Source organism: Calliopsis andreniformis, chromosome 5 (genome assembly GCF_051401765.1).
Source record: "Calliopsis andreniformis isolate RMS-2024a chromosome 5, iyCalAndr_principal, whole genome shotgun sequence".
Classification (NCBI taxonomy): domain Eukaryota; kingdom Metazoa; phylum Arthropoda; class Insecta; order Hymenoptera; family Andrenidae; genus Calliopsis; species Calliopsis andreniformis.
In genome coordinates this window covers 1745065-1767882 of record NC_135066.1, presented here as the reverse complement: position 1 = coordinate 1767882, position 22818 = coordinate 1745065, and the positions used below count along the sequence as shown (strand labels likewise).

Here is a 22818-nt window from a genome sequence, read left to right as displayed (position 1 = left end):
TACTACTAGTTTATGTACAAATATCGGAAGTTGAACATACCTCGTGTCGAAATAGGTGTCAATCAATTGTTCATCCTCTAATGCCGTGATTTCACGTTGTACAGAGGTCGTTTGTTTAAACAATTTTCCACGTGTTCAGCGCGCATCCACTCGTGAAACTGTTTCACGCTCACAGGCTAGATAAATTTGATTTGTATTGTGCAGATTAATTCGCTGGAAAGAAAGAAATGGGTGGAGCATAATAAAATCACGAAATGAATAAGCATAAAATAAATATAATAATGTTAAACCTCTATTATTCTCAAGTGAGCTGAATAGCGTATTTTTAGACTTTAATCATCTTAAATGAGACGAAATTAATTTCATCCTTGTTTCTCAATTCGAATAAAAAATATAAAATATGAGGTACAAAACATCGAGGTAAAAGAATATAAAATTAGCGAATGTGAGTACGAAAAAAAAAAGTAGTGCGAGTATTTGCATAAAAGGTTCTCGATTGTGTTAATTAATGTATTCTGCACGATCGAGATGGATTCACGGTGAATACCGCGAATTTTCCAGCGGAGCTTTCTACGGGATCGTTAGTCAGCGAAGCTCGAAGGAAATGGTGGTTTATTTTAGGGGTATCTGAAAATACGCGCACACGTCCCTCGACACGAAGCTCAGTCGCTTGTCGTTGCTCCGAGATAGGATCATGGCTCTTAAAGTTAAAGAGCATCTGCTCTTGATAGCGACAACAATTTTAATAGGTACGTACGCACCTCTTATTCTTTCTTACAATTTACTTGCTCTTCGAAGAGTGAAGAATGAAGGGAATTTTAAGATTAGTGTTGAAATAAATAGTAGATGGATTCATCATAATTATTAGAATGGAGAAATTGATTATTTCATAAAAAATATTATGTGTACCACGTCTACAATAAACTGATAATAATATTTACTGTTTTCCTCCTATAAACGAGATAAATCATAAATGAAACTGCTTATATATTTTAATCCAATAAAACCGTAATTCGTTCGAGTATCATTTCCATATGCATTCACCTTAATTGCTCTCATTTTTGCAAAGTTTTGCATCATCGATAAAAGCTACTTGATTAATAACACTTTCTTTGGCAGGAGTATCATCCGTATTCGCGTGGAATCACGATATTCATCGGTACGTACCTATATGTTTGTTGTTTTTTTCCTGTTTTTAAACGATAGAAAAAACATGAGTGTTTACCCAAGAGAGCCAATATCGAGTTGTAACATATAAAGTGTTTTTTGTAATCAAAATATTGATTATATTAGTGAAGAAATTTTCTTCAATTATTTATGAAGCTTGGAGCTCCTCTTGTAAAAAATTCTAGGGTTCTTTGAATTCCAGGGAGACGTTCCCTAAAGCCTCTTATTAGGAGAGCTAGACCCTGGTAGGAAATTGTTTCAAGGGCTGGGGAAGTAGCAGTCAGTGAAAGATAAATGACACTAGGGTGAACGTGACGAAATTTCATTCTTGTAATCGTACTTACATTGTCAAGGGTGGAGAAGAATAGGTAACAGGACAGCAAAACTTCTAAGAAAATATCTCATATGTTACAATTCAATAAAAAATCAGACAAGGTCCAACAGCATTGAGCAAATTCAATTAAAGTCAACCATAACTCAAATTAGGGCTTAATCTTGCTTCTTTCCCCAGTTACGAAAGCTACGATCTCGACAGAGGACCTGTATTCTACGAAGCCTATTATCCAGACACTAACGAGGAGGCACGAAGTAATTACCAAGAGAAACGTTTCTTCGACCGAGGGGCTGTCCTGGAAAAGACCTATCAAGTGCCTTCCCAGCGTCTGACATTCTCAGAGGATGCTATTCGCCGCAACAGTTACCAAAATCGAGCGGAAAATCTGTTGCAGAATGTGCAAAACGATCGTCTACCTCCACAAGCCAACACGCAGCCATTAGACATAAAAGAGATCTCGAACTTAGCCAGAAGAGCGATCTCCAAAGATCTGGAGAACTGGAATGCCCTCGAGAATTACTTGGACCGTACTAATTATCAAGATTCCTTGTATCAAAGACAAATGGTGGTCCCTGAACCAGGATACAGAGTAGGACAGTCGATTCGAGGATTTGGACCCAGTTTACCTGATCCATCTAAAGAAGGACGTGATTTAAGCCGTCAAATGTACGAGCAGGTTCTCGTGGAACCTTCAGATTTGACCGATCAAAGGCCACCCGATGCGATAAGGAGATTGACTGCACGTGATCTTGCCAACAGGGATTCTTTGAGAGCTTTAGGATCAATTCCATATCAAGACCATCTGACAAATGATCAGGAAGTAGTTAGAGTCAGAGAAGCAAGTGTGCCAAACGTGCCTTTGCTGAAAGGGACAGATCAATCGAACATAGGATCAGTCGTGGAGCCTTATCTTCCAGAGGATATTTTTGCACCACGTCCTCAAGTGATTAATTATATCTTTTCGAGGAAACCGAGCACGACTGTGCAGAACAAGGCTCAGAGCGTGTCTGAAGTGAAAGAAAAAGAGCCTAGAAACTATGGGGATAATCTGATTCGAGAGGAAATGAAGAAGGAGGAGAGCAAGGACGTGAAGGTGACGTCCATTGAAGTGAGCGAGGTGCCCAAGCATAAAACTCGTCATCACCATGGGGAATGGCCGAAACGCGACTATTCTAAACACCATTAGTTGTAGATGAATAAAATTTTCGATTTCCGTGGAAGATAGCTGGTAAGTGAATTTGAGTTGAGTTAATGACGAGGAACACAGGAGTTTCATTAGTTTTTCTTGAGGATAACAGTGGTGTATACCATTTCAAATATTTATTCAATATAGTACACTACAACAATAATATAATTTTCTATAACAACGTGTACATATATTACTACGATTCTTGTATTTAAATATCGCATTGTATTATCACATACGACTATACTATACACGTATTAACAATTAACTATGCATAAGAAAATATCCTTAGTCTTTCGCGATCGTGGAAGCAACAACGTGGTGAGTTTCATGTGATGAAACGATGAGAATGTTAGATGATGTGAACAACGTGGACACGCGACGATATATGGAAACGCGAAATGATAGTGAGACGAAGAACATTGAAATGTTGATTATTTGTACGAAAATATGAGAATATTTTTTAATGGTTTGGACATGATTTTCTCTAAATGTTTGTAATAAATAAATAACATGTAATGCCTCTAACTGAAAGCGAATGTTCTCACAGGAATGTCTATGCAATGACTTTCTTTCTCATCAATGAAACCTAAATATGATGAATTGATTCTGAATATTGTAAATAAATGTATGACTTCTGATATGAAGGCAAGTTCAAGGACAAAACGACAAGTATTTTATAAGTAACCTACTCTATTGGAACACAACTTTGTTTGGTGAATAGTCTCAGTTAGCTATATCTAGGATATTACATTTAGTTCTCCAATTATCTTTTTTTTAGATATCCAATCTGTTCTTAAGTTCTGTCTTTGACACTAATTGAGTGTCCTCCGCACACATTCAGTAAGATATCACCGATATAAAATCATTTCACGCTCTTGCAATAGGTATACTACCAAGAATCAAATGACTCAAAAGCTACCATGTACTTATACAGCATGCAAAAAAGCCTATTTACTGTAAATTAAACGATATAAAAATCTTCAACTATACATGTAAATTGTAAAACCTTCCCTCTTTCACAGTTGTTTAAATAGTAGAAAAATTAATGTAGAACACTGAGATTTTTAAAATAGTTACGTGTTCACACAGTTTGAAACATCCTTTTTATCGTGCAAACAGGTAGTAACAGTTCTAGATTCTTACATTTGCAACCTGTCATATACATCTTTACATGTTCAACTCTGTGTTCATTATATATCACACTTAACCCTTTCAAGATTATTTAATAAATTGGGACCTTCTTTGAAGGTATGTATAATTTACTATTTGACCTTTTCTCAGTCATTTTGCAAATGTAAAAATAAATCTTTCTCTCCGAAATATTCAACAAGCGTATTGTATGAAAATTTTGAAAGAAATGGAAAAATGCTCTGCTATTTAAAAAAATATATATTCCAACTAAACATTAAAAAATTCATCTCCTAAACTAACAGAAAATTTACATTAAATTCTTACAAATTGACTGCTCGTAATTATATAAAAAAAATTGTATTATGTCTCCTAATCATGAAGATTCATACAATATGTAACTGTAAATTAAATTGGAAATATAACTTAATCAACTACATTATGTAGGCATATGCCTATCATTATTAAGTACTGACCTAAAATTAACTACATTCAGATTCTAAACTCTCTTATCTTCCTATTCAGTTTTACTCAAAATTGTATGTATATGTGTTATCTCCATTTCGTGTATGTTAAAATTTTAAGCATTGTCAATCAAATTTTGATAACATTACTACGTGCGTGAAAACTTTAATACATCCTGCATATGTTTAGTCTTTAATATTAAAATCAACTTACTGTTGTATAAAATTATCTGCCTAAATAATTCTTGATCCTAGCAATTCAACTTCTGGACACGGGCTTTTCATACACCTCATTATGCAATAATTTCCACTACTATAAAACGATGATATATAAAAATAATCATAATATAACACGAAATAAATGTACATCTTCAGAAATCCAAATTATCCATTTAGGTTTCTGCAATACACAATACAGATGTTAATTTTATTCAGTAATAAATGTATAACATGCATGAATATTTTTAAGTTTTTTAACAAACCTGTTTTAGAATCTTTTTCCCAGTTAGAGAGTATGAAATCCCGTAATTTTTCATACGCCTTTGAGAAATTATCATTTTCAATTACCAAGTCAAAATTACCAGGCTTCTCCCCTAAAACAGATATTAGTTGCTCATTAAGTGTTAAAAAATTGTATATTACTCAATATTATTAAACATGAATACATACCGTATTCTATTTCTGTTTTAGCAATAGACAATCTCTGTTTCAAAGAATCTTCTGTTTCTGTATTCCTCTTCCGTAATCTTGCTTCTAATTCATCCATGGATGGTGGCTTCACGAACACGTACAAAGGTTCCAGAGAACTCTGCTTTATTTGTTTCATGCCTTGTATGTCAATGTCAAGCACACAAACTCTTCCTGCCTTTTGAACGTCTTCTACAGCTTGTTTACTGAAAATATACAAGGGCAGCTTATGATGAATCATTACTATGATTAATGATTTGTTATACTCCAATAAGGTTGCTGCATTACCTAGTCCCATACAAATTTCCAGTAAAAGTAGCAGTTTCTAGGAATTCACCCTGTTCTATTTGTTTCTGCATTTTCTCTTTAGTAGTGAAATAATAATGTTTCCCATCTTCCTCGCCTGGTCTAGGGTTTCTTGTTGTATGAGAAACAGAAAACCCAAATTTATCTGGGAATTCCTCAAAAAGCTTCTTTATAAAGGTACTTTTTCCACTTCCAGATGGACCACATAAAACTAAAGGTCGTGGACCTTTCTGAAGCATATTAAAGGCACCTACAAACAATTGACACGGTCAGAAGCCATACAGTTATTCTTAAATATATCATCACAGAAATAAAAGAAGACATAAATTGTGATGTAGCATAATTGAATTGATTCATACCCATTGTTATTGTTCTAAAGCACAAAAATGATACCATGTTTGTGGGAATAATATCACGTTATTTAAAACCTCTTAGGTATTAGAAGAAACGAAAATATTCACAAACGATGCGTTATAATATGATTAATTTTCTAAATCAGAAGAAAATGTGCAAGTACAGGATAATGTATTGTTCAAATTTCGAAAAAATGTGCTGCGATCCGATACTTTAGCTAACTCCATAACCGTACTACTAAACGTTAAGAAAATAAGGGTGACAATGAAGGGCTGAAGAACAGCTGATCGAAAACGCCGGAAATATCAGAATTGCACAAAAATTAGCACAAAAATAGGCGCGTAATATCAAACGAAGATTCTACAGACGCCACCATTCTCGCTACATTTCCGCTAAGATGTTTTCCTAAGATGTAAATGATTCTTATAGGCCACGAAACAAACTTAAAGTGCAGGGTCTTCAAAATATTGATTTCTCAGAGCAAAACATACCAACAATTCTACAGATTCTTTCAAGCGAATGGTAGATAGTGAGAGGAAAATATTACCCATATTGGACTGATTCACTAAGAAATCGTTTCAATGATTCATCTCTTACAATTCCAATAAAAGAACACCTTATGCTTGCACAATATATGCTGAACACAATCACGGAAAACATATCGTCATTCGTAAAACTGAGTTTGCTTAGGTATAGTGATGCCACAACCACCCTGTCACATTTCTCTTCGTTTCTTTAAACGAAACAAAAGTTTTTAAAATATTGGAAAATATCTCACCTTTGCAGGAAATTAAAATCGAAGGGTAACGAAAATTACTGTGACTTACGATGAAAATTTCTATACAGAAAATCGGAGATCGCGAGCAAAAGAAAGAACATGCAGCTACAGCTACCACGTTTTCGTTTAATAAAGCGCGCATGCGCTTTTTACCGCCAAATTATGAATTAAGAATATTTTGTATATCCGATGTTACGAACATGAATTATCTCCAATTATAAAAAAGCACTGGGAACTAAAAATACAATGTTTCAATATTTTCAATGTTTATTATTATTAAATAATAATTCAAATCTAATTCAATTTATTTTGTATTACACTATTGATGTAGAGTTGGACTTGGTTAAAAAATTGTGTTTTTTATTGAACCGGAACTAGATTAATCTTAGTTACGTAGCAAAAGGAATTTGAAAGGTTTGTAAAGGTGTGTTTATTAAATTACCAAATATCGTTGCCTGAAGTTTTTCTCCAAAGAAGATAGTATATCCGCGTAACATAATAACAAACACAATCGACTTTTGTATTAGTGAGGAACAAGCACTACAAACTTCGAGGAAAGATTAATATCATATCTTACGTAAACAATTACATAAACAGGTTTATGTACAAACATTACTCATGTCTTGAAATTCGATAGCTGATTTCTTATTTGCTCTTAATCAAATATGATACAATTCGTCGAATAAAACTATTTCATTAGAATTATTAATTTATTTAACAAAGTACTGATCGAAAAGTAGAGTGTATTTATATTATTTTCGCGCTTTATTTGGTATATTTCAGTATATTTTTCACATGTAATTTGTATCACTTGTAATAGTTGAATAATGATCACGTACAATACAGATTATAGATTTAATTTATTAGATTTGTCGAAAATATGAATTTAAATACGTATTTTTTTCTATTCTATGCACATACATGAGTTTTAACCAGAATAGAGATGATTTTGTGATTCGATTTTGTGATTCGATTTTGTGATTCGATTTTGTGTTCCGTTATATCAGCAAACGGCATTCTTGAAAAATTAGAACGTACTAGCTACATTTGAACATTGCACAAGAAATAGTAGATTTATATTGACAAAATATAGTCTTTCTTACATATACATATGTATACGCAGCCCGTAAAGTAAAAATATAACTAAAGAATAATTAAAAATTTACAGTATATATAATATACATATATATTTGATTTTAAATTACTATGTTTTGGTTGCTAAGATTAGAGTATTGTAAATCTCAATATGGCAAACGCATACATGTATAAACATATGCATAAGTATTTAACATAAAAAAAGTATTTAACATATACAAATAAATATCACATTATGTTCACCAACATAAGATACTCACTCACACTTGACAAATTTTAGAATAACTATAAGAGAATAGAAACTTTAGCTTAAACTTCAGTAGGTCCAGATGGTTTAGCTTGTGTTCGTCGACGAGCAAGTTCTGACATAACAACAGGGCCAATGTGAGGCGATCTCGGACTACTAGACATTGCTCTATACGCTTCTGCTACTGCCCTCTAGAAATATTTTTCACACAATATTGGCATCGTCAATACACTCCATATGTTTTATAGATTGCAAATACATGTAGAATATAACATACTTTGAGGCTATGAGGATCCCTAGAACCATGCGGTAATACTTTCTGTGGAAGACGATGCCGATTAGCAATCCATGGATATTTTAAAATGGCAACTGCAGTAGGCCTTCGATTAGGATCAACGTGTAACATTCTCTTCACTAACTCCTTAGCTTCGTTTGAAATTTGACACCAGATACCACTTTCAGTGTCAACGTATCCAGGTCCAATGCGATCTAATATATCGGTCGCACTATCGCCAGGACTATTGCGAAATGGTGTGTACCTAAAATGTCAAAAAAGGATATTCATTAGTATCAATTAATCTTTAAGCTTCAAATAATAATGGTTCTTTAATTACCCAGCTAACATGATGTATAATAAAACACCAAGTGACCAAATGTCGCATGCAGCATCATATCCTTGACGTTTTAGTACTTCAGGGGCAACAAAGTTAGCGGTATAGCAAGGTGTCATTAATAAACCATTTTCAGCTCTCAATTGTTTCGCAAAACCAAGGTCACATAAACAAAGCGTTGATGGATCAGCCCCTGGTTTCGAATATAATATATTTGATGGTTTCAAGTCTCTATGAACAACCTAACATACACGGAAAACAAATTTTGATTAATCGATTGTATATGAAATAATAGTGTTCAATTCGCGATTAATAATTACCCCATTTTCGTGTAGATAATGAACAACATTTACGATAGTGTACATTACTTCAGCAGCTTCTCTCTCTGTGAGATTACGCCTTTGCAATAGACGGTCGAGTAGTTCTCCACCTCGTAATAATTCTAATATCAAATAAGCTCGTTTATCGTCCTCGTGGACAGCTCTTAAAGTTACAATATGAGGGTGTCTTCCATACCGTAGTAGAATTTCTATTTCTTCTGTTGGATCTCTTCTCGACTTATCAATTACCTGTAATAAAGTAAATGACTATCGATCGATACTAAATAGACTTCAATCAAACGAATTATAATTACCTTTATAGCATACTCCGTTTTAGTCGCCTTATGAACAGCTAAATAGACTACACTGTAACTTCCTTTACCAATTTCTTGTTTGAACTCATACTCATCAGACACGGATACTGGACTCACATATGTTGGAAAAGCTGCGGTTAGGCTATCACAGTTTTTGTATTCTGGAAGTTTACCATGATCCTCAAGAAGGCACGGTGCGACAAAGCTAAAGCCACGAAACAATTCATGAGCATTGGCACTTGGTGGTACCCCGGGAGAATCTAAAAATATTTTATACTTCTTACATTTATTCATTTACGCTATTCATTATGAAAATGATTACCTTTAGGCGTTTTACACGTAAATTCACTATCAAAATAAAATGCATCATCGTCTTCACTAACAGCTGGCTTAAAGGGAGGTTTCACCTCTTTTCTATAAAGAGCATCCCAATCGATTGTCGCAAAGAATACGTGGCTTTTGATTTCTTCTACTCCGCCTAAGATGGCAATAAAATGATTATAAATTAGCTAGAGTGTAATACAATCTTTTAATTTAAAAAACGGCATAAGTTATTACCAGATCCGAGTCTATTTGCAGGGTTTCTCTTAAAGAGTACTCTCAGAAGGGCCTGTGCTTCTGGTGAAATCTTATGTGGCATACAGAGTTTTGCTTTTAATATTTGTGTCATTGTTTCTTTACTATTTGCACCTTGGAATGGAAGAACTCCAGTCAGCATTTCAAACTGAAAATTGAAGATTTAAGTTTCAGCATTTGTAGAAAGCAAAGATAGTACCCTTCATTGATGAAACTAACCAAGAGAACACCAAAACTCCACCAATCAGCAGCAAATGAATGGCCTTTTCTATTCACAATTTCAGGTGCCATATATTCTACAGTACCACAAAATGAATATGTCTTATGATCATCTACAGGCTGTTTACTTAGACCAAAGTCAGTTAAAGCTATGTGGCCTTCAGTATCAAGCAAAATACTAAATGAAAAGAACCTCATAAATTTATATAGTTTGATCATACTTAAATTATGTACAAGTGATACAATACGAACTTTTCTGGTTTAAGATCTCTATAAATGATTCCAAGTTTATGTATGTGACCAAGTGCAAGAGCAAGTTCAGCTAAATAAAACTTTACATCATCTTCTGTAAACATTACCTATAACAATAATCATAAATGTGAATCACACTGTTTATGAGAATGTTATTATTAATTACAAATAAATATTACCTCTTTAGCTAATCTTGAAAATAGATCACCACCTCTTAGAAAGTCTAAGATTAAATAGAGCTTGCCTTCTGTTTGGAATGCATAATGAAGTCTAACTATAAATGGATGCTCAACATCCACTAATATATTTCTTTCCATTTTTGTTCTAACTCTGTCCCGAACTAAGATAAAACATTACAAAATTAGACCACTTTAAAAAAAAGAAAATGATTTTTATTCTGAGAATTGCTCTGAAAATTCTAACGGATACTGCTTCTACATTTTATATTGCAAATCAATATTATATATTATTATCAAACCTTTCAGAGCTACCCTCATCCACTTGATTAAATAAATACCTTTCAATGTAGCTTTCTTCAAAACTTTCATGGCATACAATGTTCCACTATCTTTGCCAACAACCTTTCTCACTAAGAGTACCTACGCAATATAAAAGTTCTTTGCAAAGTACTGTTGTATACTTCACATTTTTTCAAATGATAGGAGACTTCAATACCTTTCCAAAAGAACCTTGGCCAAGAACTTTAAGGAGCTCGAATTGAGATGGGTCTGCTTTTTCATGACCATCCCTTACTACTTCGAGAACTTCAATTTCATGAGACTCTGAGCACTCATTGGAACGTGGTTCAACCACATTTCCTTGGCTCATTGTTTCCTCCTGACACTCTGCTGGAAGGATATCTATAGCTTGCTGAAGAATCAGGTTCATTGTAACAGACGAACTTTCAGTAACAAATCCCACTTTCACGTATTACAGACGAGTCCTTTCATAATTAAATGACTGTTTTAACAACTGCAGAAAGAAATTACCTTCTCGTTTACATGTTGATCGGACCAAGGGACCGTCAGATTCGCCAACGGCATTATACTCGGTATCGCGTTATCGTTTGCGAAGGTGTAAACGTTTTCGTAAAATATTCCCGCGTACGCGGTCGTCATAAATTAACATTTAACTGTGTTTAACTTATCGATACCGAAACTACAGAGGAAGCCTTTAACCAGAGTTGTTTAAACCAGATTTCTGATACGGACCGGAAGCACCTGCTTTGTGACCTTAAACAAAGCCAAGCGAAATGGCTGCTTTACAATAAATTTAATGAAAAATAAACAAAACTGAGAATATATACATGTTCTTATTAATTTATTAGACCTATGTATACGTAAGACGTGGTGTTATGACGCGCAAAGTGTTAGTCGGAAATTGTGAGCAAGTATCGCGTTGTATCAAACTTTCGTTCTTTTACAACAATCAAGTATACAATAAGTCACCTTTGCGTGTAACTTATCGATCGAATTATCAACAAGTAAAAAAGAAAAAATGAACCACAAATCCAGTCAATGAAATTTAACGAGAGTAGAAATACTTTAGAAAAAATTAATGAATTTGGAACGATGAAAATAAAGTATAATACAAGAAAATTTTCAATTTTGTTTCTTACTATGTTCTCTGTTTAAAAGAAACTTAAAACGCGTCGTTTACTTTAGGAAAGTATTTTTATAACTAGCCGAACGAATAGTGCCTGATTATGCTCATAATTAAACGCAGTAGAAGACAGAAAGAAATACTGCTACACGGAGAAACACTTTACTTGTTAAAATTCTATACTACAATACTACTTATAATAAGACGCGTTTGCATGAACTCCATGAACTTAACATCCAATGATCCAACAAGTGATAAGTTGATCACGAAATATGTAACAGTAGACTTGTATCGTCGTGCCTCCATAGAACTAATAATAGAAATAGATTGTAACGACTCCTGACGCGGGAGTTAACGCGTATTAAATCAGTTTAGAATAAGATTACAGCGCTACTTGTAGGAATTAATAGTATAAAACTCTTGATGCCATCTAACGATGTCTCATAGAATTAATAATCTACAATGGCACAATGGCAGCTAAGTTCATGCAGTATACGTTTCGATCAGTTTTGATTAACGCTTTATAGTGGGAAGTGTTTTGTTGTTCTCAACAAATACATACATATTTTTAACTATTGGAACCGTGAAGTGTTACATTATATTTTCTAACTGAAATAAACTCTGTGATATATTTTATAAAGAATTATTTAAGTACGTGTCAGAAAAGAACTGTTATTATTTTAACCTGCTTCATATGCACAATCTTAATATTAACTAATTTTACTTTTGTACTAGGTTGCAAATATGTTTAGTTTTTTAATATTTTTCTACTTTGTGCTTTACTGAAATTTTGTTTGACATAATTTTTTTGGTACACATTTGTATACACATAAACTCCTGTGCTATATAAATTGCTTTTCAGAAACAGAAAAATGCCATGTTGGTATTACGAAAAGAAAGAGCTGAGGAATACACCATCGATTCAAGATGGAATAGACTACGAAACAGAATGCAGATACAGAAAAGAAGGAGCACGTTTTATAATTGATACTGGGACAAAAATGGATTTAGGATACAATACAATGGCAACTGGTGTTGTCTACTTCCACAGATTTTACATGTTCCATTCATTCAAGAACTTTCCAAGATATGTAAGTGTGTTTTTGTCTTTATACATTTCTAATATAGTGAATAAGACTAAAGTTTTTATTATTGTTTAGGTGACTGCTTGCTGTTGTTTATTCTTAGCAGGCAAAGTAGAAGAAACTCCAAAAAAATGTAAAGATATCATTAAGACTGCAAAAACTTTGTTGAATGAACAGAAGTTTATGACATTTGGTGAAGATCCTAAGGTAAATTGTTAAAAATATGTCTCATATTATTAAAATGTTAATATTATATGTATAAATTTCTTTGACTTGCAGGAAGAAGTCATGACATTAGAAAGAATCTTGTTACAAACTATAAAGTTTGATTTACAAGTTGAACATCCATATAGTTATTTATTAAAGTATGCAAAATGCCTCAAAGGTAATTAACTTCAAATTCTATTATCTTAATTGATATTGTACTTAAAAGAATGTGATGAAAATATCTTATATGTTCCAGGTGATAAAAATAAATTACAGAAAATGGTTCAAATGGCTTGGACATTCGTTAATGATAGGTATATATTATATAATATGATTTGCAAATGGTTTCAATTGCTGTTTAAATTCAAATATTCTTTTACAGTTTGTGCACAACGTTATCTTTACAATGGGAACCAGAGATTATAGCTGTTGCTCTTATGTACCTGGCAGGAAAACTTAGTAAATTTGAGGTAGTAGACTGGAATGGAAGACAACCAAAGCACCTACGTTGGTGGGATATGTTTGTGGAAGACGTTACCATGGATCTTTTAGAAGGTTTCACACTTTATACTGCTCTGTGGATATAGACCACACATAAATACGTATGTCTGACGTTTACTTATCCTTCATTCTTTTATAGATATATGTCACCAAGTATTAGATTTGTATTCACAAGCTAACAATACAAAACCACCAGACTCACCACCAATGACACCATCCAACGAACCATGCAGGGACAGAACTATAACAGCACCTCCTACCGAATCGGCATCGACCACACCAAACGGTATCCAACTGCAAACTGAAATACGATGTTTCCTCAGTCGTGGGTTATAGTGTGGAATTGGGGATAATTAACTTTTAGGATGTTTTGTTTCAATAGTTCTTTTTTTTTAGTTAGAATCAACTCTTTAACTATACTGTTCTGGCAAAAATCATTAACTAATCATATATTAACGTTACGTTGCAGTCACACCCGGTAAATCCACCAAAGTAGAAGTAACTGCAGTTTCTGCAAATGGATGCCCGACTACGGATACCACAGATGCAATAAAACCAATGGAGGTGCCACCGCACTTTCCAACGTATCCAGCTCCTGGATTCGCCCCTAATAATACCAATTATCCACCAGCATTTCCGCCAGCAAATGTTTCGGTACCGCCTCCTCCTGTAAACACAATGAATCATATCGTTCCGCCTATGCATCACATTGGTTCATCCGCCGCTATCAGACCTACACCGCCCGCTCCCACAACAACTCAGCCACCATTTCAACCATATCCTTATCCTACTAATGCCTCATACTTTCCTCCAACTAATCCAGTACCTCCGGCACCTGCTCCACGCACATATTATCCTCCGCAACCTTAACACATGGAAACTTACGAGACCAAAAATGTAATATTAGCCGATGTATGTTACATCATTATAATTAAAGATAGTATCAGGAATCTAATACTGAATTATTGTAAATATTGTAAATATGTAAGGTTTGCAATTAATGTTTAATTATAATGCTTTTGTATCATTAATGTCTGCATGTTTCCATTTCAAATATGATTTGAATGCATATTAATCATAATTTTACATATAAAGGTTGCCTTTATTATACAAATTTTTTCCAGTAAATGTAACATCGTGCATTGTAAAATTCATTGATGTAAATAATTTTGTAAGAGGTTCTGTGGATAATGAATCCACTACAAAGTTGTCTGTATATAAAATGTATAAAACAGAAGATGACTCCATAAACTCTGCATATGATAAAACTGTAAGGAAAAGACAAATATGCTATTAAACTTTATATCTTCAAAAATTTGTTATGTTATTCGAGCACTGACCTCCTGCTGTGACACCATAGATAATATTTGGTTGTTCTAATAAAGGTTCCTTTAAACAACAAGCATTTTCTCCATTTTTTGTGAACAACATTCTTAAGAAAGATGGTACTGTTGGAGTGTCTTTACTTTTAAATTGTGATACATGTTGACATGTTAAGCAAACTGTTCTTTTTGCAATTGATAAAACATGAGACATCTAGTAAAAAGAATGTAAAATATATTTTGAGCAGACGATTATTAATTATCTTACAGATATATAAGTACATTGAAAATACCTTATCGATGAGTTTACCCGAAAATTTCACATCAAAACGTGGAGATATAAGACACAGGTATGCTTCATCATTAACTTGATACATTATGCATATTTTTGTTTGCTTTTCATCTTCTACGACACACACTTCTTCCGAATTCTGGCATAGACATTCTTTGGAGAAACCTATAACATCAACCTAATATTAACAATTAAGGAATGCAACATTAGAACCGGCGAAAGTACATGTGAGCATGTACATGCGTATTACCAATTAACATTTCACCCTCAACTACAATTAACATGCTAATTTGATCTGGTTTTTCTTTAAGCCATCGAAAAGAATATTCACTGGAAAGAACAACGTTAAAAAATTATTTTTAGAAGCATTTTATAGGACATTTTTTAACATGTTACTGCGAAAGGTTATATTGACGGAAAACAGAACTTACATTTGATCAGTTGGCTGTCTATTTAATGCATTTTCATCGTCCTCATCCCAGAATGCTCGTGAAACTGGGAATACCACTTCACCAAAAAAGCTCACCATTGTTTGTTAATAAAATCAATCAAAATTATCATAGAACGATCACAACACACTCCTCTTACTGCTCTGTCATGCTACTCCATTACCGGCCAATACCGGAATGGAATGACGAATGACAGAACATTACTAAACATCCCACACATTCGTTTGATTATTGAAAAATGCACTAAAATTGTCGTTTTTCAAAAATATATTTTTTTAAAATTAAAACCACAGAACTACTAAAAAAATTATTTATTTGTCAGTTATCAATTATACATATCTATACAAAAGTATAAAAATGTTTACTAATATCTTTACCATGGATATTTATATATTTTTTTATACACTAGAAATATTTTATATTAACAATTGTCTTAATTTATAATTATCTTATCAAATCAGACATGTTGAGCATCCCAGAATTTTTCGATGAAATTGCATAAGTATAATTGAAAAATTCTAAGACACTCTGAGTACAAATAATTCTTACTTTATTTTAAAATAATACTTTTACTGGGACAATAATTTTGAAAGATCAATTGTACGTGCAAGTTTATCATTAAATGTCATGTTCATACTTTTTGGTTTTATGTTTCCTTAACTTGGACCCTACGTTTAAATCTTTGAACTTACATATACGTATATGTAAATATATGTCTAAATATATATTTAAAATATTTTTATGATTAAAATGTCATTCTATAAAACAATGAGCAATGTAGAGCTTTAAAAGTAAAACTTTATAATCATCTTTAGTACTTAAAAATAACTTATTAATATTGTATACATAATACACTGATCTAAAATATACGATATAAAAGCATATATTTTACACGCGATGTATACTGTTCCCACGCGAAACCGTAACGCATTTTGCAGCGTTCATTATCTCTCATTGCCCTATGTATTAACAAACCTGTACACATAATAGTATAATAATAGGGTAGAATATCACACGCCAAACTTATAGACGATATTGACCACCACATGATTATATCACCCAAGTAATTTGGGTGTCTCACGAATCCCCATAATCCAGATACTATAAGCTTCTTTCCGCGATCCGTGGGAATAGTTTGTAAATCTATAAATCAACATCATAAATTGATCTTAAACTTCTCTATTAATTATAGAACACAAATTAACGTAATTTTATACTTACGAGATAGCGATGGGGACAAAGGATTCTTTCTGAATTCATTTTTTTGTGAGTTGCTAATCCTGAACAATAAATATCCAATTATAAAGAAGAATACAGGAATAGCAAGCAAATAGTTGAACTGTGTCCTGAAAAAAGTAGTTTCATTTATATTTGCTCTACAAGCAAGGCTATTCCTACTAGGTTTTATCACTTACTTGTTGTACAAGATGTATTTAGTTGTTAGAGTTGGTAGAAACGGAAATAACATGTAACCAGTACATAACATGTATCCAGTTCCTTCGTACATTATTTCGAAAGTCGTCAAAATCGCTGATTCAAAGAAAAGTGAATCCATTGAATAAATTATTTGTAATATAGCAGCTAATACCACATCAATATTCAGGTGTTCTAGACTGTAACTTTCTGCTTCTTCGACTGCTTTAACCACAATAGACAAATTTATCAGAATCTAAAATTGAGATAAAACTGCATGAGTTTCATGTCATTCACTTTGTTATAAAAAAAAAAACAATGCTTTTTAAAAAATGATTACAATAGCTATCATGGCTGTACGAAATAGATTCATTTTAATATCCAAAGGGCCAATTCGTGGATTTATTTCCCGTCCTTGCCAAAAATTGTAGATTCGACTATTAGTGGATCCATGTATGTTCAGATTTGCTACTGGGGCTTTGCCCGCCTTTATAAATAACATTAATGACAAGATTACACCAAGAATCCAACCGCTGATTGAAAACTGTACATAATTTTCTACAATGATATCAGTGATTTCGAATTCTTTATATACACACGTAACAAATATAATCAGCGATAAAAGAGCACATAAAAATCCTAAAAGAAAAGGAATAAAATGTATAATAATGCTATCCAAAATAATCAATAACTAAAAACATTAATAAAAGTTACCATTTAAACGATATTGCAATCTCCCAATTCTACTTTGCGGTCCATCGACTTTCTTTCCAATTGGTATCATTGAAACAATAGCCACAAATAAGAAAAATCCCAAATATATAGAAAATATCTTTAGACTTATCAACGAATGTAAATCTGTAGGTATCTGAGGGTACTCAAATTTACACTGATCTTGCGTACACATTAATTGCGGTACTATCGCAATTAAAGGTGTCAGAAATATAAGAAGTAAAGTACCAAACCATCCTCCCCATTCCTGTGGCTGATTAATTATGTTTATTTCTTTCATTCGTTTTTCTGTTACTTGTGAATCTGTTTTTATCTCTTCTTCGTAATTCGTGGTTTTTAACAGATTCTGAAAGGAAATGTTAGTTAATGTAGAGATAGTAGAGTACTAGATAATCAATGAGTAAAAAACATTACATGATCTTTTTGTACAGACTGCCCCCTTTCTTTTGTATCGATACCAAGATCATGCAACTGACTTTTCCTTTCTAGCGGAAGTGATACAGCTCTATTAATATTTCTGGTTATGACCATCTTGTGTTCTAATTCAGGTTTTAGTGCACCAGACAATAATCTTGTTGTCCTACGTGTGACTGTTCCACCCTCTTTTAATCGAGATTGAAGAGATACAGCATCAATGAAGTCATCATTTGTACTTTCAGTGTTAATAATATGTTTTTCACTAAGTGTATCTATATGTTGTACACAGAAGTATGTTTCAACATAAATTATCAACATAATTTGTTTAAATATGTTTCAACATAATTTATAAGGAGTTATACTTACCACTAGCTATTTCTATTCGAGGCAAAGAAACCTTTGCGTATCTACCCCGCATTGAGCTCTTTTTGCCAGTAGATGGAGATCTCGCAGGAGATCGTATACGTGGAGACCTCCTACTAGGTGAACTTCGGGGACTTTTTCTGCCTCTAGTGCCTAGTCTTGTTGTACTTCGGGATGGTCTACATGCCTATGATTTTAAATTTTAAGGTTTAGAAAAACAATGATCATAATGATGAATTAGAATAGTTTAAATATTACAGTATACCTTAACATCAGCAGAATGAATCATAAATTCGTTGCCTGTTTCGAATTGCACTTTATATCGTTCACCTCTCATACTTAATATTTTACCCTTATAATATTCATTAAAGTCTGGATGTTTGGCAAGTATATTATCTCCTTCAGAAAATTTCATCGTTATGTTAAAACACCGTTACTGACCTTTAAGAAATAAAAAACGTTACATAACAGTTAATGCACCAACCATACTGAAACGCGTTTATTTTATTAAAAAAAGTTCTAATTCATGTATTCATTTATGTAATTCATTTGTAGAAAAAATATTGTTACGTAGTACCTTCGTACAATTCGTATTTAAAACTAAATTAAATGTTATACAAAGTTCTACTCGAATAGCGTCCCTCAAAGAAGAGTATTATGAATTAAATTGTAACGTAAGTAAGTATCAATTAATTCGTTTATGCAACTTACGCGTATTTTTACTTCAGCAACAGTAATATCTTGTAACAAGACTCCGTCTGGTTTAAAAATAAGAGGGCTTCTAATCGTGAGGTTATAATTAACGCTTTTTTTTGCATCATAACACGAAGAAGACGCGTACCCGCTACGTGCGTTCCAAGATGTACAAAATACTGACCACGCTAGATAATTGCATATTCTGCAAACGTTATGATGCATTCGCAAAAAAAAAAAATGTCGCATCTAAGCGTTCCCTAAATATAACATTCCAAGCATACTAAAAGATTATTAAATAAATATATAATGAATAAAAAAAATTTTATATATAAAGATATTACATTGATATGCTTCCCGCCAATTTCGTTCTCGATTGGGTGCGTATAGGCTATGATTACGTTTGTTTAAATATTTAATAAAATGACAATAATTTGTTTTTACTTCATTTACTTTCCCATTAAATATTGAAAAAAAAAATGATTACAGGATGAACTTAATTTTTTCATAAATGAAAATACTTGCATTTCCAAGTAGCGTGTGGTCACAAATACAGTCTGAAGTTTCCGAAAGAGTGCTGTTGCACCGGAAGCATTTGCCTGCATTACGATTGCCGGTACTCGCGCAAAATTCAATTGAATAGACATGGATGCAATTGCGCAAGCGAATGAAACAAATCTGGGGGACGAAGAACAATTTTTGGTAATTGTGTAAAATTTACATACTGTTAATGAGTATTTTCACTGTGCTTCAATGTTTAAAGTCAACATTACTGATTCTCCGATCTGTGGTTTGTTCGATATGAACATCGACCGGATATGACGCCGAAGGAAATTCATTTCCGCGTAATGCGATCGTATCAAATATTTTTTTTTTAGATTTCTATAGAGAATACATTAAATATTGTCAAGGCTAAGCTCTATAATTTTATAAAAGACATTTCACAGGCTCTTGCCGAATCGGGATTAGATTTTAATTTAGAAAAATTGAAGCTAGAAGAAAGCAATAAAATACAAGAACTTATGAATTCGTTACCAAAGTCTTTTACTGATCAAGTGAATAATGAAGGTCAGTGTATACATGTTTTAGTTTATTACGTCACTTTCTTTTCAATTTTTTGTATTTTCTTTGTATCGTAGGAGAGAAGAAACAAATTGCAATTCTAGAACTCGAATGTAAACAACTGCGTATCCAGTTGCAACAACAAATAGAGGCATATAAAAAGGCGCAAGAAGAGATACAATATTTAAAAGAACAAGTAATTTTTAGGATATAAATATTCAATTTTTTATTCAAATTTATTATGCTATTGCATTGTACAATTTTTTGTTTAGACTTTAAATCAGAGTACCTACTGCTCAACTTTGGGAGCAGTTTTGGGGAATCTAACTTGGCGTGCGTCCAGATTTCCTGAAATCGTCGACGTCTGGCTATCTGGAGTGAGTATACACTTTTTTTTTAAATTTCATAATAACTCTGTCCTTATAGTTTCAGGACAAAATCGGTGAGCTTTTGTCACTGACGGCTGGAACTTTCGTCGCTTTTATAAATACTTATCGGAATGCATTTCCTCCTACCAGTAACGTCGAATACCAGTTTTTAATTGGTCTACTAGGAATCGTAACAAACATCTCGGCGAGTGCAGAAGGGCGCGAATTTTTAATTACTAATCCAAATGGTAGGAGTTTTGTAGAAAAAATGGTAAAGCTGGTACCCACAATGCCCTTATCACAGGGTTATCTTTCCTTGAAAAAGTAATTTCACTTTTAAGCAGACTACGTATAAATTCTTTAAATACTGAAATGGTGTAATGATCTATCAAAACAGGAAATAGTTGGCTGCTCAAGGTTATTCGAGTTACGTGCAATTCGACCACCTCACTACTGTATTTGTTTTCTCCTCCCCTTGTCCGCTTTGAAACGCAGCAATTTGTTTAGCCGAAAAATTGGCCTTGAGAAGCTAAGCAATTTTACTTCGACTACAGAGATGATCGAGTTCTCTTTGTTTCTAATTTTATTCTGTCCTTTGTAGACTGATGCTCATGATATTTTATAATGTCAGTGTGAATAAAACCGGTTTGCAGCACCTGTTCGAGTCACGAGTAGGAGACGTTCTGAATTATTATCTAGAGAACAATTCATTGCCAGACAAAATACAATTACTTTGCCTACGCGTGCTGCACTCGATCACGTATGATTTAACCAATCCCAGATACATTCAGGACTTGATCACGACTCTGCCGATGGCCAAGATAGAGGACATCGCTGCCTCGAATAAAAACGAGATGAGTACTCTCGCGAAACAAATTGTTAAACACTTGAGAGAGTCGCGGAAATATATAAGCCAAAATTAAACGATTACACTTCAGCTATTTGCGCTGATTGTGAGTTAAACGTGTCGCGTAACCTAACATTGTCAATAAAAAAAATTCATTGACGTGATTGTTTAATTTACGTTCTCGGCGAAATGGCGATAATAAAATTAATATTCCAAACGGTTTAATCCGATGTTTTTACTTAAACGGTAACGAGTTGCGTCGATGTCAAACATTAAGATATCCTTGGGAACATGTTCGTGACTAGTCCGAAAACTGTCGAATATCGATCTGCCTTATGCAGCTATAAAATAAGAGCAATTGTGTGGAATAGCGTACGGAATAACACGAAATCGATTATGCATACAGTTATATGTAGCGAAACGTACATAATTTGACGCACAAATATTTTCTAACCAATTAAACTGAAATGTGTGTATCTCCTCTAGTGACGTAGATTCGTAACAATAAACTAACGCGAAGCTTTTTTTAACTTGGGATTCTACAGGAAGAAATGAATCAGAAAGGCTATATGAAATTTCTTTGAACGATCGTCAATTCTCTTGAATATCCATACAGAGTTCTATATATAAATTGTGCAAAAGTTGAAAGAAGTCTGATAGAAATTATTTGATTCTTTTCGTCTTGTAATTGATACGCAAAGTGTGTCCATATAATGCAATAGACACGATTACCAACATGCTAGACTAGTTGTATTCGTCGAGGATCGGTGGCCTTCGTGTTTGAAGGTTGCGGTATCCGCCATAACAACGAACACTGCGGTATTTCGCCTCAGAGTCGCAACCCTAGCGAAAACATTTGCACATGCTATGCAACTACTCTGCAGTAATAAGTTTACACCTTTCGATAAGCCGGAATTTATTGAGACCTAAATATTAGAACTTGAAAACAAGAGAATATTACAATATACAATTTCGCAAGTTCCATCGATATAAATCAATAGATACATATTTCTATCACTGTATTTTAATATTTCAAAGTCAGAGGCTATGTATACTAAAAGAAACTCAATCCCTATAAAAATAGCATCTTTCTTTGGTGCAAAATATTAATTACGATAAAAGGTCACAGGTTCCAAGTCGATTCAATGGCTATAATGGAATAACGGAAATCGAAGGTGAAAGGTACAGTGACTCGCACAATCGATCAAATAATCAACAATCTCGAAAAACTCGGTCCTCTAACAATCTCCATGACAACGTTTAAAAACCGATTACATATTAAAATAAAAACCTCACTCTAACTTAGTCTCACATTTTCAAATTTAGTACCTCAACCGTACCAAGTAGGCAGCATAGAAGTATAACTAATAATTCCTTTGTCTTATCTTTCCCTCACCTCTTCCCATTAAACCAAACATCACCCA

The 22818-nt window shown here is 33.3% G+C and overlaps 7 protein-coding genes and 1 long non-coding RNA gene across 13 annotated transcripts; 3 read left to right on the top strand and 5 right to left on the bottom strand.

Moving 5' to 3' along the window:
* The first annotated feature begins 694 nt into the window (after positions 1-694).
* On the top strand, positions 695-3674 carry LOC143179550 (uncharacterized). The gene is made up of 3 exons (XM_076378846.1): positions 695-749; positions 1120-1159; positions 1679-3674. The coding sequence occupies exons 1-3, from the start codon at positions 695-697 to the stop codon at positions 2685-2687; spliced, it is 1104 nt and encodes a 367-aa protein (XP_076234961.1). The 3' UTR covers positions 2688-3674.
* A 387-nt stretch (positions 3675-4061) lies between these two features.
* Positions 4062-7886, bottom strand: LOC143179921 (guanylate kinase). Of its 5 annotated transcripts, none has more exons than XM_076379368.1 (5): positions 7763-7886; positions 5258-5525; positions 4952-5175; positions 4765-4875; positions 4062-4682 (listed from the first exon to the last, which is right to left on the bottom strand). In XM_076379368.1, exons 2-5 carry the CDS (start codon positions 5512-5514, stop codon positions 4675-4677), a joined length of 600 nt encoding a protein of 199 aa, XP_076235483.1. In that variant the 5' UTR covers positions 5515-5525; positions 7763-7886; the 3' UTR covers positions 4062-4674. The 5 variants fall into 5 exon arrangements, with proteins under 5 accessions (XP_076235483.1, XP_076235482.1, XP_076235481.1 ...); XM_076379367.1 differs by lacking the exon at positions 7763-7886 and adding an exon at positions 6408-6517; XM_076379366.1 differs by lacking the exon at positions 7763-7886 and adding an exon at positions 6177-6359.
* Positions 6657-11444, bottom strand: LOC143179918 (ribosomal protein S6 kinase 2 beta). The gene is made up of 13 exons (XM_076379360.1): positions 11031-11444; positions 10717-10911; positions 10559-10640; positions 10221-10381; positions 10042-10148; positions 9790-9967; positions 9553-9718; positions 9317-9472; positions 8995-9254; positions 8681-8929; positions 8364-8602; positions 8027-8288; positions 6657-7940 (listed from the first exon to the last, which is right to left on the bottom strand). Exons 1-13 carry the CDS (start codon positions 11157-11159, stop codon positions 7812-7814), a joined length of 2313 nt encoding a protein of 770 aa, XP_076235475.1. The 5' UTR covers positions 11160-11444; the 3' UTR covers positions 6657-7811.
* LOC143179923 (uncharacterized) lies at positions 11140-11993 on the bottom strand. The gene is made up of 2 exons (XR_013002045.1): positions 11838-11993; positions 11140-11273 (listed from the first exon to the last, which is right to left on the bottom strand). It is a non-coding gene; the product is annotated as an uncharacterized LOC143179923 (long non-coding RNA).
* Positions 11994-12143: 150 nt separating this feature from the next.
* Positions 12144-14751, top strand: Cyck (cyclin K). 2 transcript variants are annotated; one of them, XM_076379362.1, is made up of 8 exons: positions 12144-12294; positions 12506-12734; positions 12804-12935; positions 13008-13113; positions 13192-13249; positions 13318-13490; positions 13576-13722; positions 13906-14751. In XM_076379362.1, the coding sequence occupies exons 2-8, from the start codon at positions 12516-12518 to the stop codon at positions 14304-14306; spliced, it is 1236 nt and encodes a 411-aa protein (XP_076235477.1). In that variant the 5' UTR covers positions 12144-12294; positions 12506-12515; the 3' UTR covers positions 14307-14751. The 2 variants fall into 2 exon arrangements, with proteins under 2 accessions (XP_076235477.1, XP_076235478.1); XM_076379363.1 differs by having other exon boundaries at positions 12195-12294; positions 12512-12734.
* Psmg1 (Proteasome assembly chaperone 1) lies at positions 14520-15656 on the bottom strand. The gene is made up of 5 exons (XM_076379364.1): positions 15482-15656; positions 15301-15380; positions 15052-15215; positions 14777-14972; positions 14520-14704 (listed from the first exon to the last, which is right to left on the bottom strand). The coding sequence occupies exons 1-5, from the start codon at positions 15577-15579 to the stop codon at positions 14520-14522; spliced, it is 723 nt and encodes a 240-aa protein (XP_076235479.1). The 5' UTR covers positions 15580-15656.
* Positions 15657-15801: 145 nt separating this feature from the next.
* Lbr (lamin B receptor) lies at positions 15802-19261 on the bottom strand. The gene is made up of 9 exons (XM_076377947.1): positions 19136-19261; positions 18690-18865; positions 18428-18611; positions 18059-18333; positions 17627-17990; positions 17253-17551; positions 16915-17168; positions 16721-16845; positions 15802-16642 (listed from the first exon to the last, which is right to left on the bottom strand). The coding sequence occupies exons 2-9, from the start codon at positions 18837-18839 to the stop codon at positions 16359-16361; spliced, it is 1935 nt and encodes a 644-aa protein (XP_076234062.1). The 5' UTR covers positions 18840-18865; positions 19136-19261; the 3' UTR covers positions 15802-16358.
* Positions 19262-19762: 501 nt separating this feature from the next.
* On the top strand, positions 19763-21471 carry LOC143179203 (heat shock factor 2-binding protein). Its single transcript, XM_076378312.1, has 6 exons — positions 19763-19819; positions 19996-20185; positions 20260-20375; positions 20452-20556; positions 20606-20871; positions 21149-21471. The coding sequence occupies exons 1-6, from the start codon at positions 19763-19765 to the stop codon at positions 21468-21470; spliced, it is 1056 nt and encodes a 351-aa protein (XP_076234427.1). The 3' UTR covers position 21471.
* The last annotated feature ends 1347 nt before the right edge of the window (positions 21472-22818 follow it).

Coding starts and splice junctions, on each gene's coding strand:
- LOC143179550 (XM_076378846.1), top strand. CDS start 695: ATGGCTCTTAAAGTTAAAGAGCATCTGCTCTTGATAGCGACAACAATT. Junction 750..1,119: donor AGCGACAACAATTTTAATAG/GTACGTACGCAC, acceptor TTTCTTTGGCAG/GAGTATCATCCGTATTCGCG. Junction 1,160..1,678: donor TGGAATCACGATATTCATCG/GTACGTACCTAT, acceptor TTCTTTCCCCAG/TTACGAAAGCTACGATCTCG.
- LOC143179921 (XM_076379365.1), bottom strand. CDS start 5,671: ATGGTATCATTTTTGTGCTTTAGAACAATAACAATGG. Junction 5,526..5,634: donor CTTTAGAACAATAACAATGG/GTATGAATCAAT, acceptor AATTGTTTGTAG/GTGCCTTTAATATGCTTCAG. Junction 5,176..5,257: donor GGAAATTTGTATGGGACTAG/GTAATGCAGCAA, acceptor GTATATTTTCAG/TAAACAAGCTGTAGAAGACG.
- LOC143179918 (XM_076379360.1), bottom strand. CDS start 11,159: ATGACGACCGCGTACGCGGGAATATTTTACGAAAACGTTTACACCTTC. Junction 9,719..9,789: donor GGAGTTTTGGTGTTCTCTTG/GTTAGTTTCATC, acceptor TTCAATTTTCAG/TTTGAAATGCTGACTGGAGT. Junction 8,930..8,994: donor AAACGGAGTATGCTATAAAG/GTAATTATAATT, acceptor ACTTTATTACAG/GTAATTGATAAGTCGAGAAG.
- Cyck (XM_076379362.1), top strand. CDS start 12,516: ATGCCATGTTGGTATTACGAAAAGAAAGAGCTGAGGAATACACCATCG. Junction 13,250..13,317: donor TGGACATTCGTTAATGATAG/GTATATATTATA, acceptor ATTCTTTTACAG/TTTGTGCACAACGTTATCTT. Junction 13,723..13,905: donor GGCATCGACCACACCAAACG/GTATCCAACTGC, acceptor GTTACGTTGCAG/TCACACCCGGTAAATCCACC.
- Psmg1 (XM_076379364.1), bottom strand. CDS start 15,579: ATGGTGAGCTTTTTTGGTGAAGTGGTATTCCCAGTTTCACGAGCATTC. Junction 15,216..15,300: donor TGAGGGTGAAATGTTAATTG/GTAATACGCATG, acceptor TTGATGTTATAG/GTTTCTCCAAAGAATGTCTA. Junction 14,973..15,051: donor CGGGTAAACTCATCGATAAG/GTATTTTCAATG, acceptor TCTTTTTACTAG/ATGTCTCATGTTTTATCAAT.
- Lbr (XM_076377947.1), bottom strand. CDS start 18,839: ATGAAATTTTCTGAAGGAGATAATATACTTGCCAAACATCCAGACTTT. Junction 17,552..17,626: donor ATTGCAATATCGTTTAAATG/GTAACTTTTATT, acceptor CTTTTCTTTTAG/GATTTTTATGTGCTCTTTTA. Junction 16,643..16,720: donor TTTGTCCCCATCGCTATCTC/GTAAGTATAAAA, acceptor GTTGATTTATAG/ATTTACAAACTATTCCCACG.
- LOC143179203 (XM_076378312.1), top strand. CDS start 19,763: ATGGATGCAATTGCGCAAGCGAATGAAACAAATCTGGGGGACGAAGAA. Junction 20,557..20,605: donor TCGACGTCTGGCTATCTGGA/GTGAGTATACAC, acceptor CTGTCCTTATAG/TTTCAGGACAAAATCGGTGA. Junction 20,872..21,148: donor GGTTATCTTTCCTTGAAAAA/GTAATTTCACTT, acceptor TGTCCTTTGTAG/ACTGATGCTCATGATATTTT.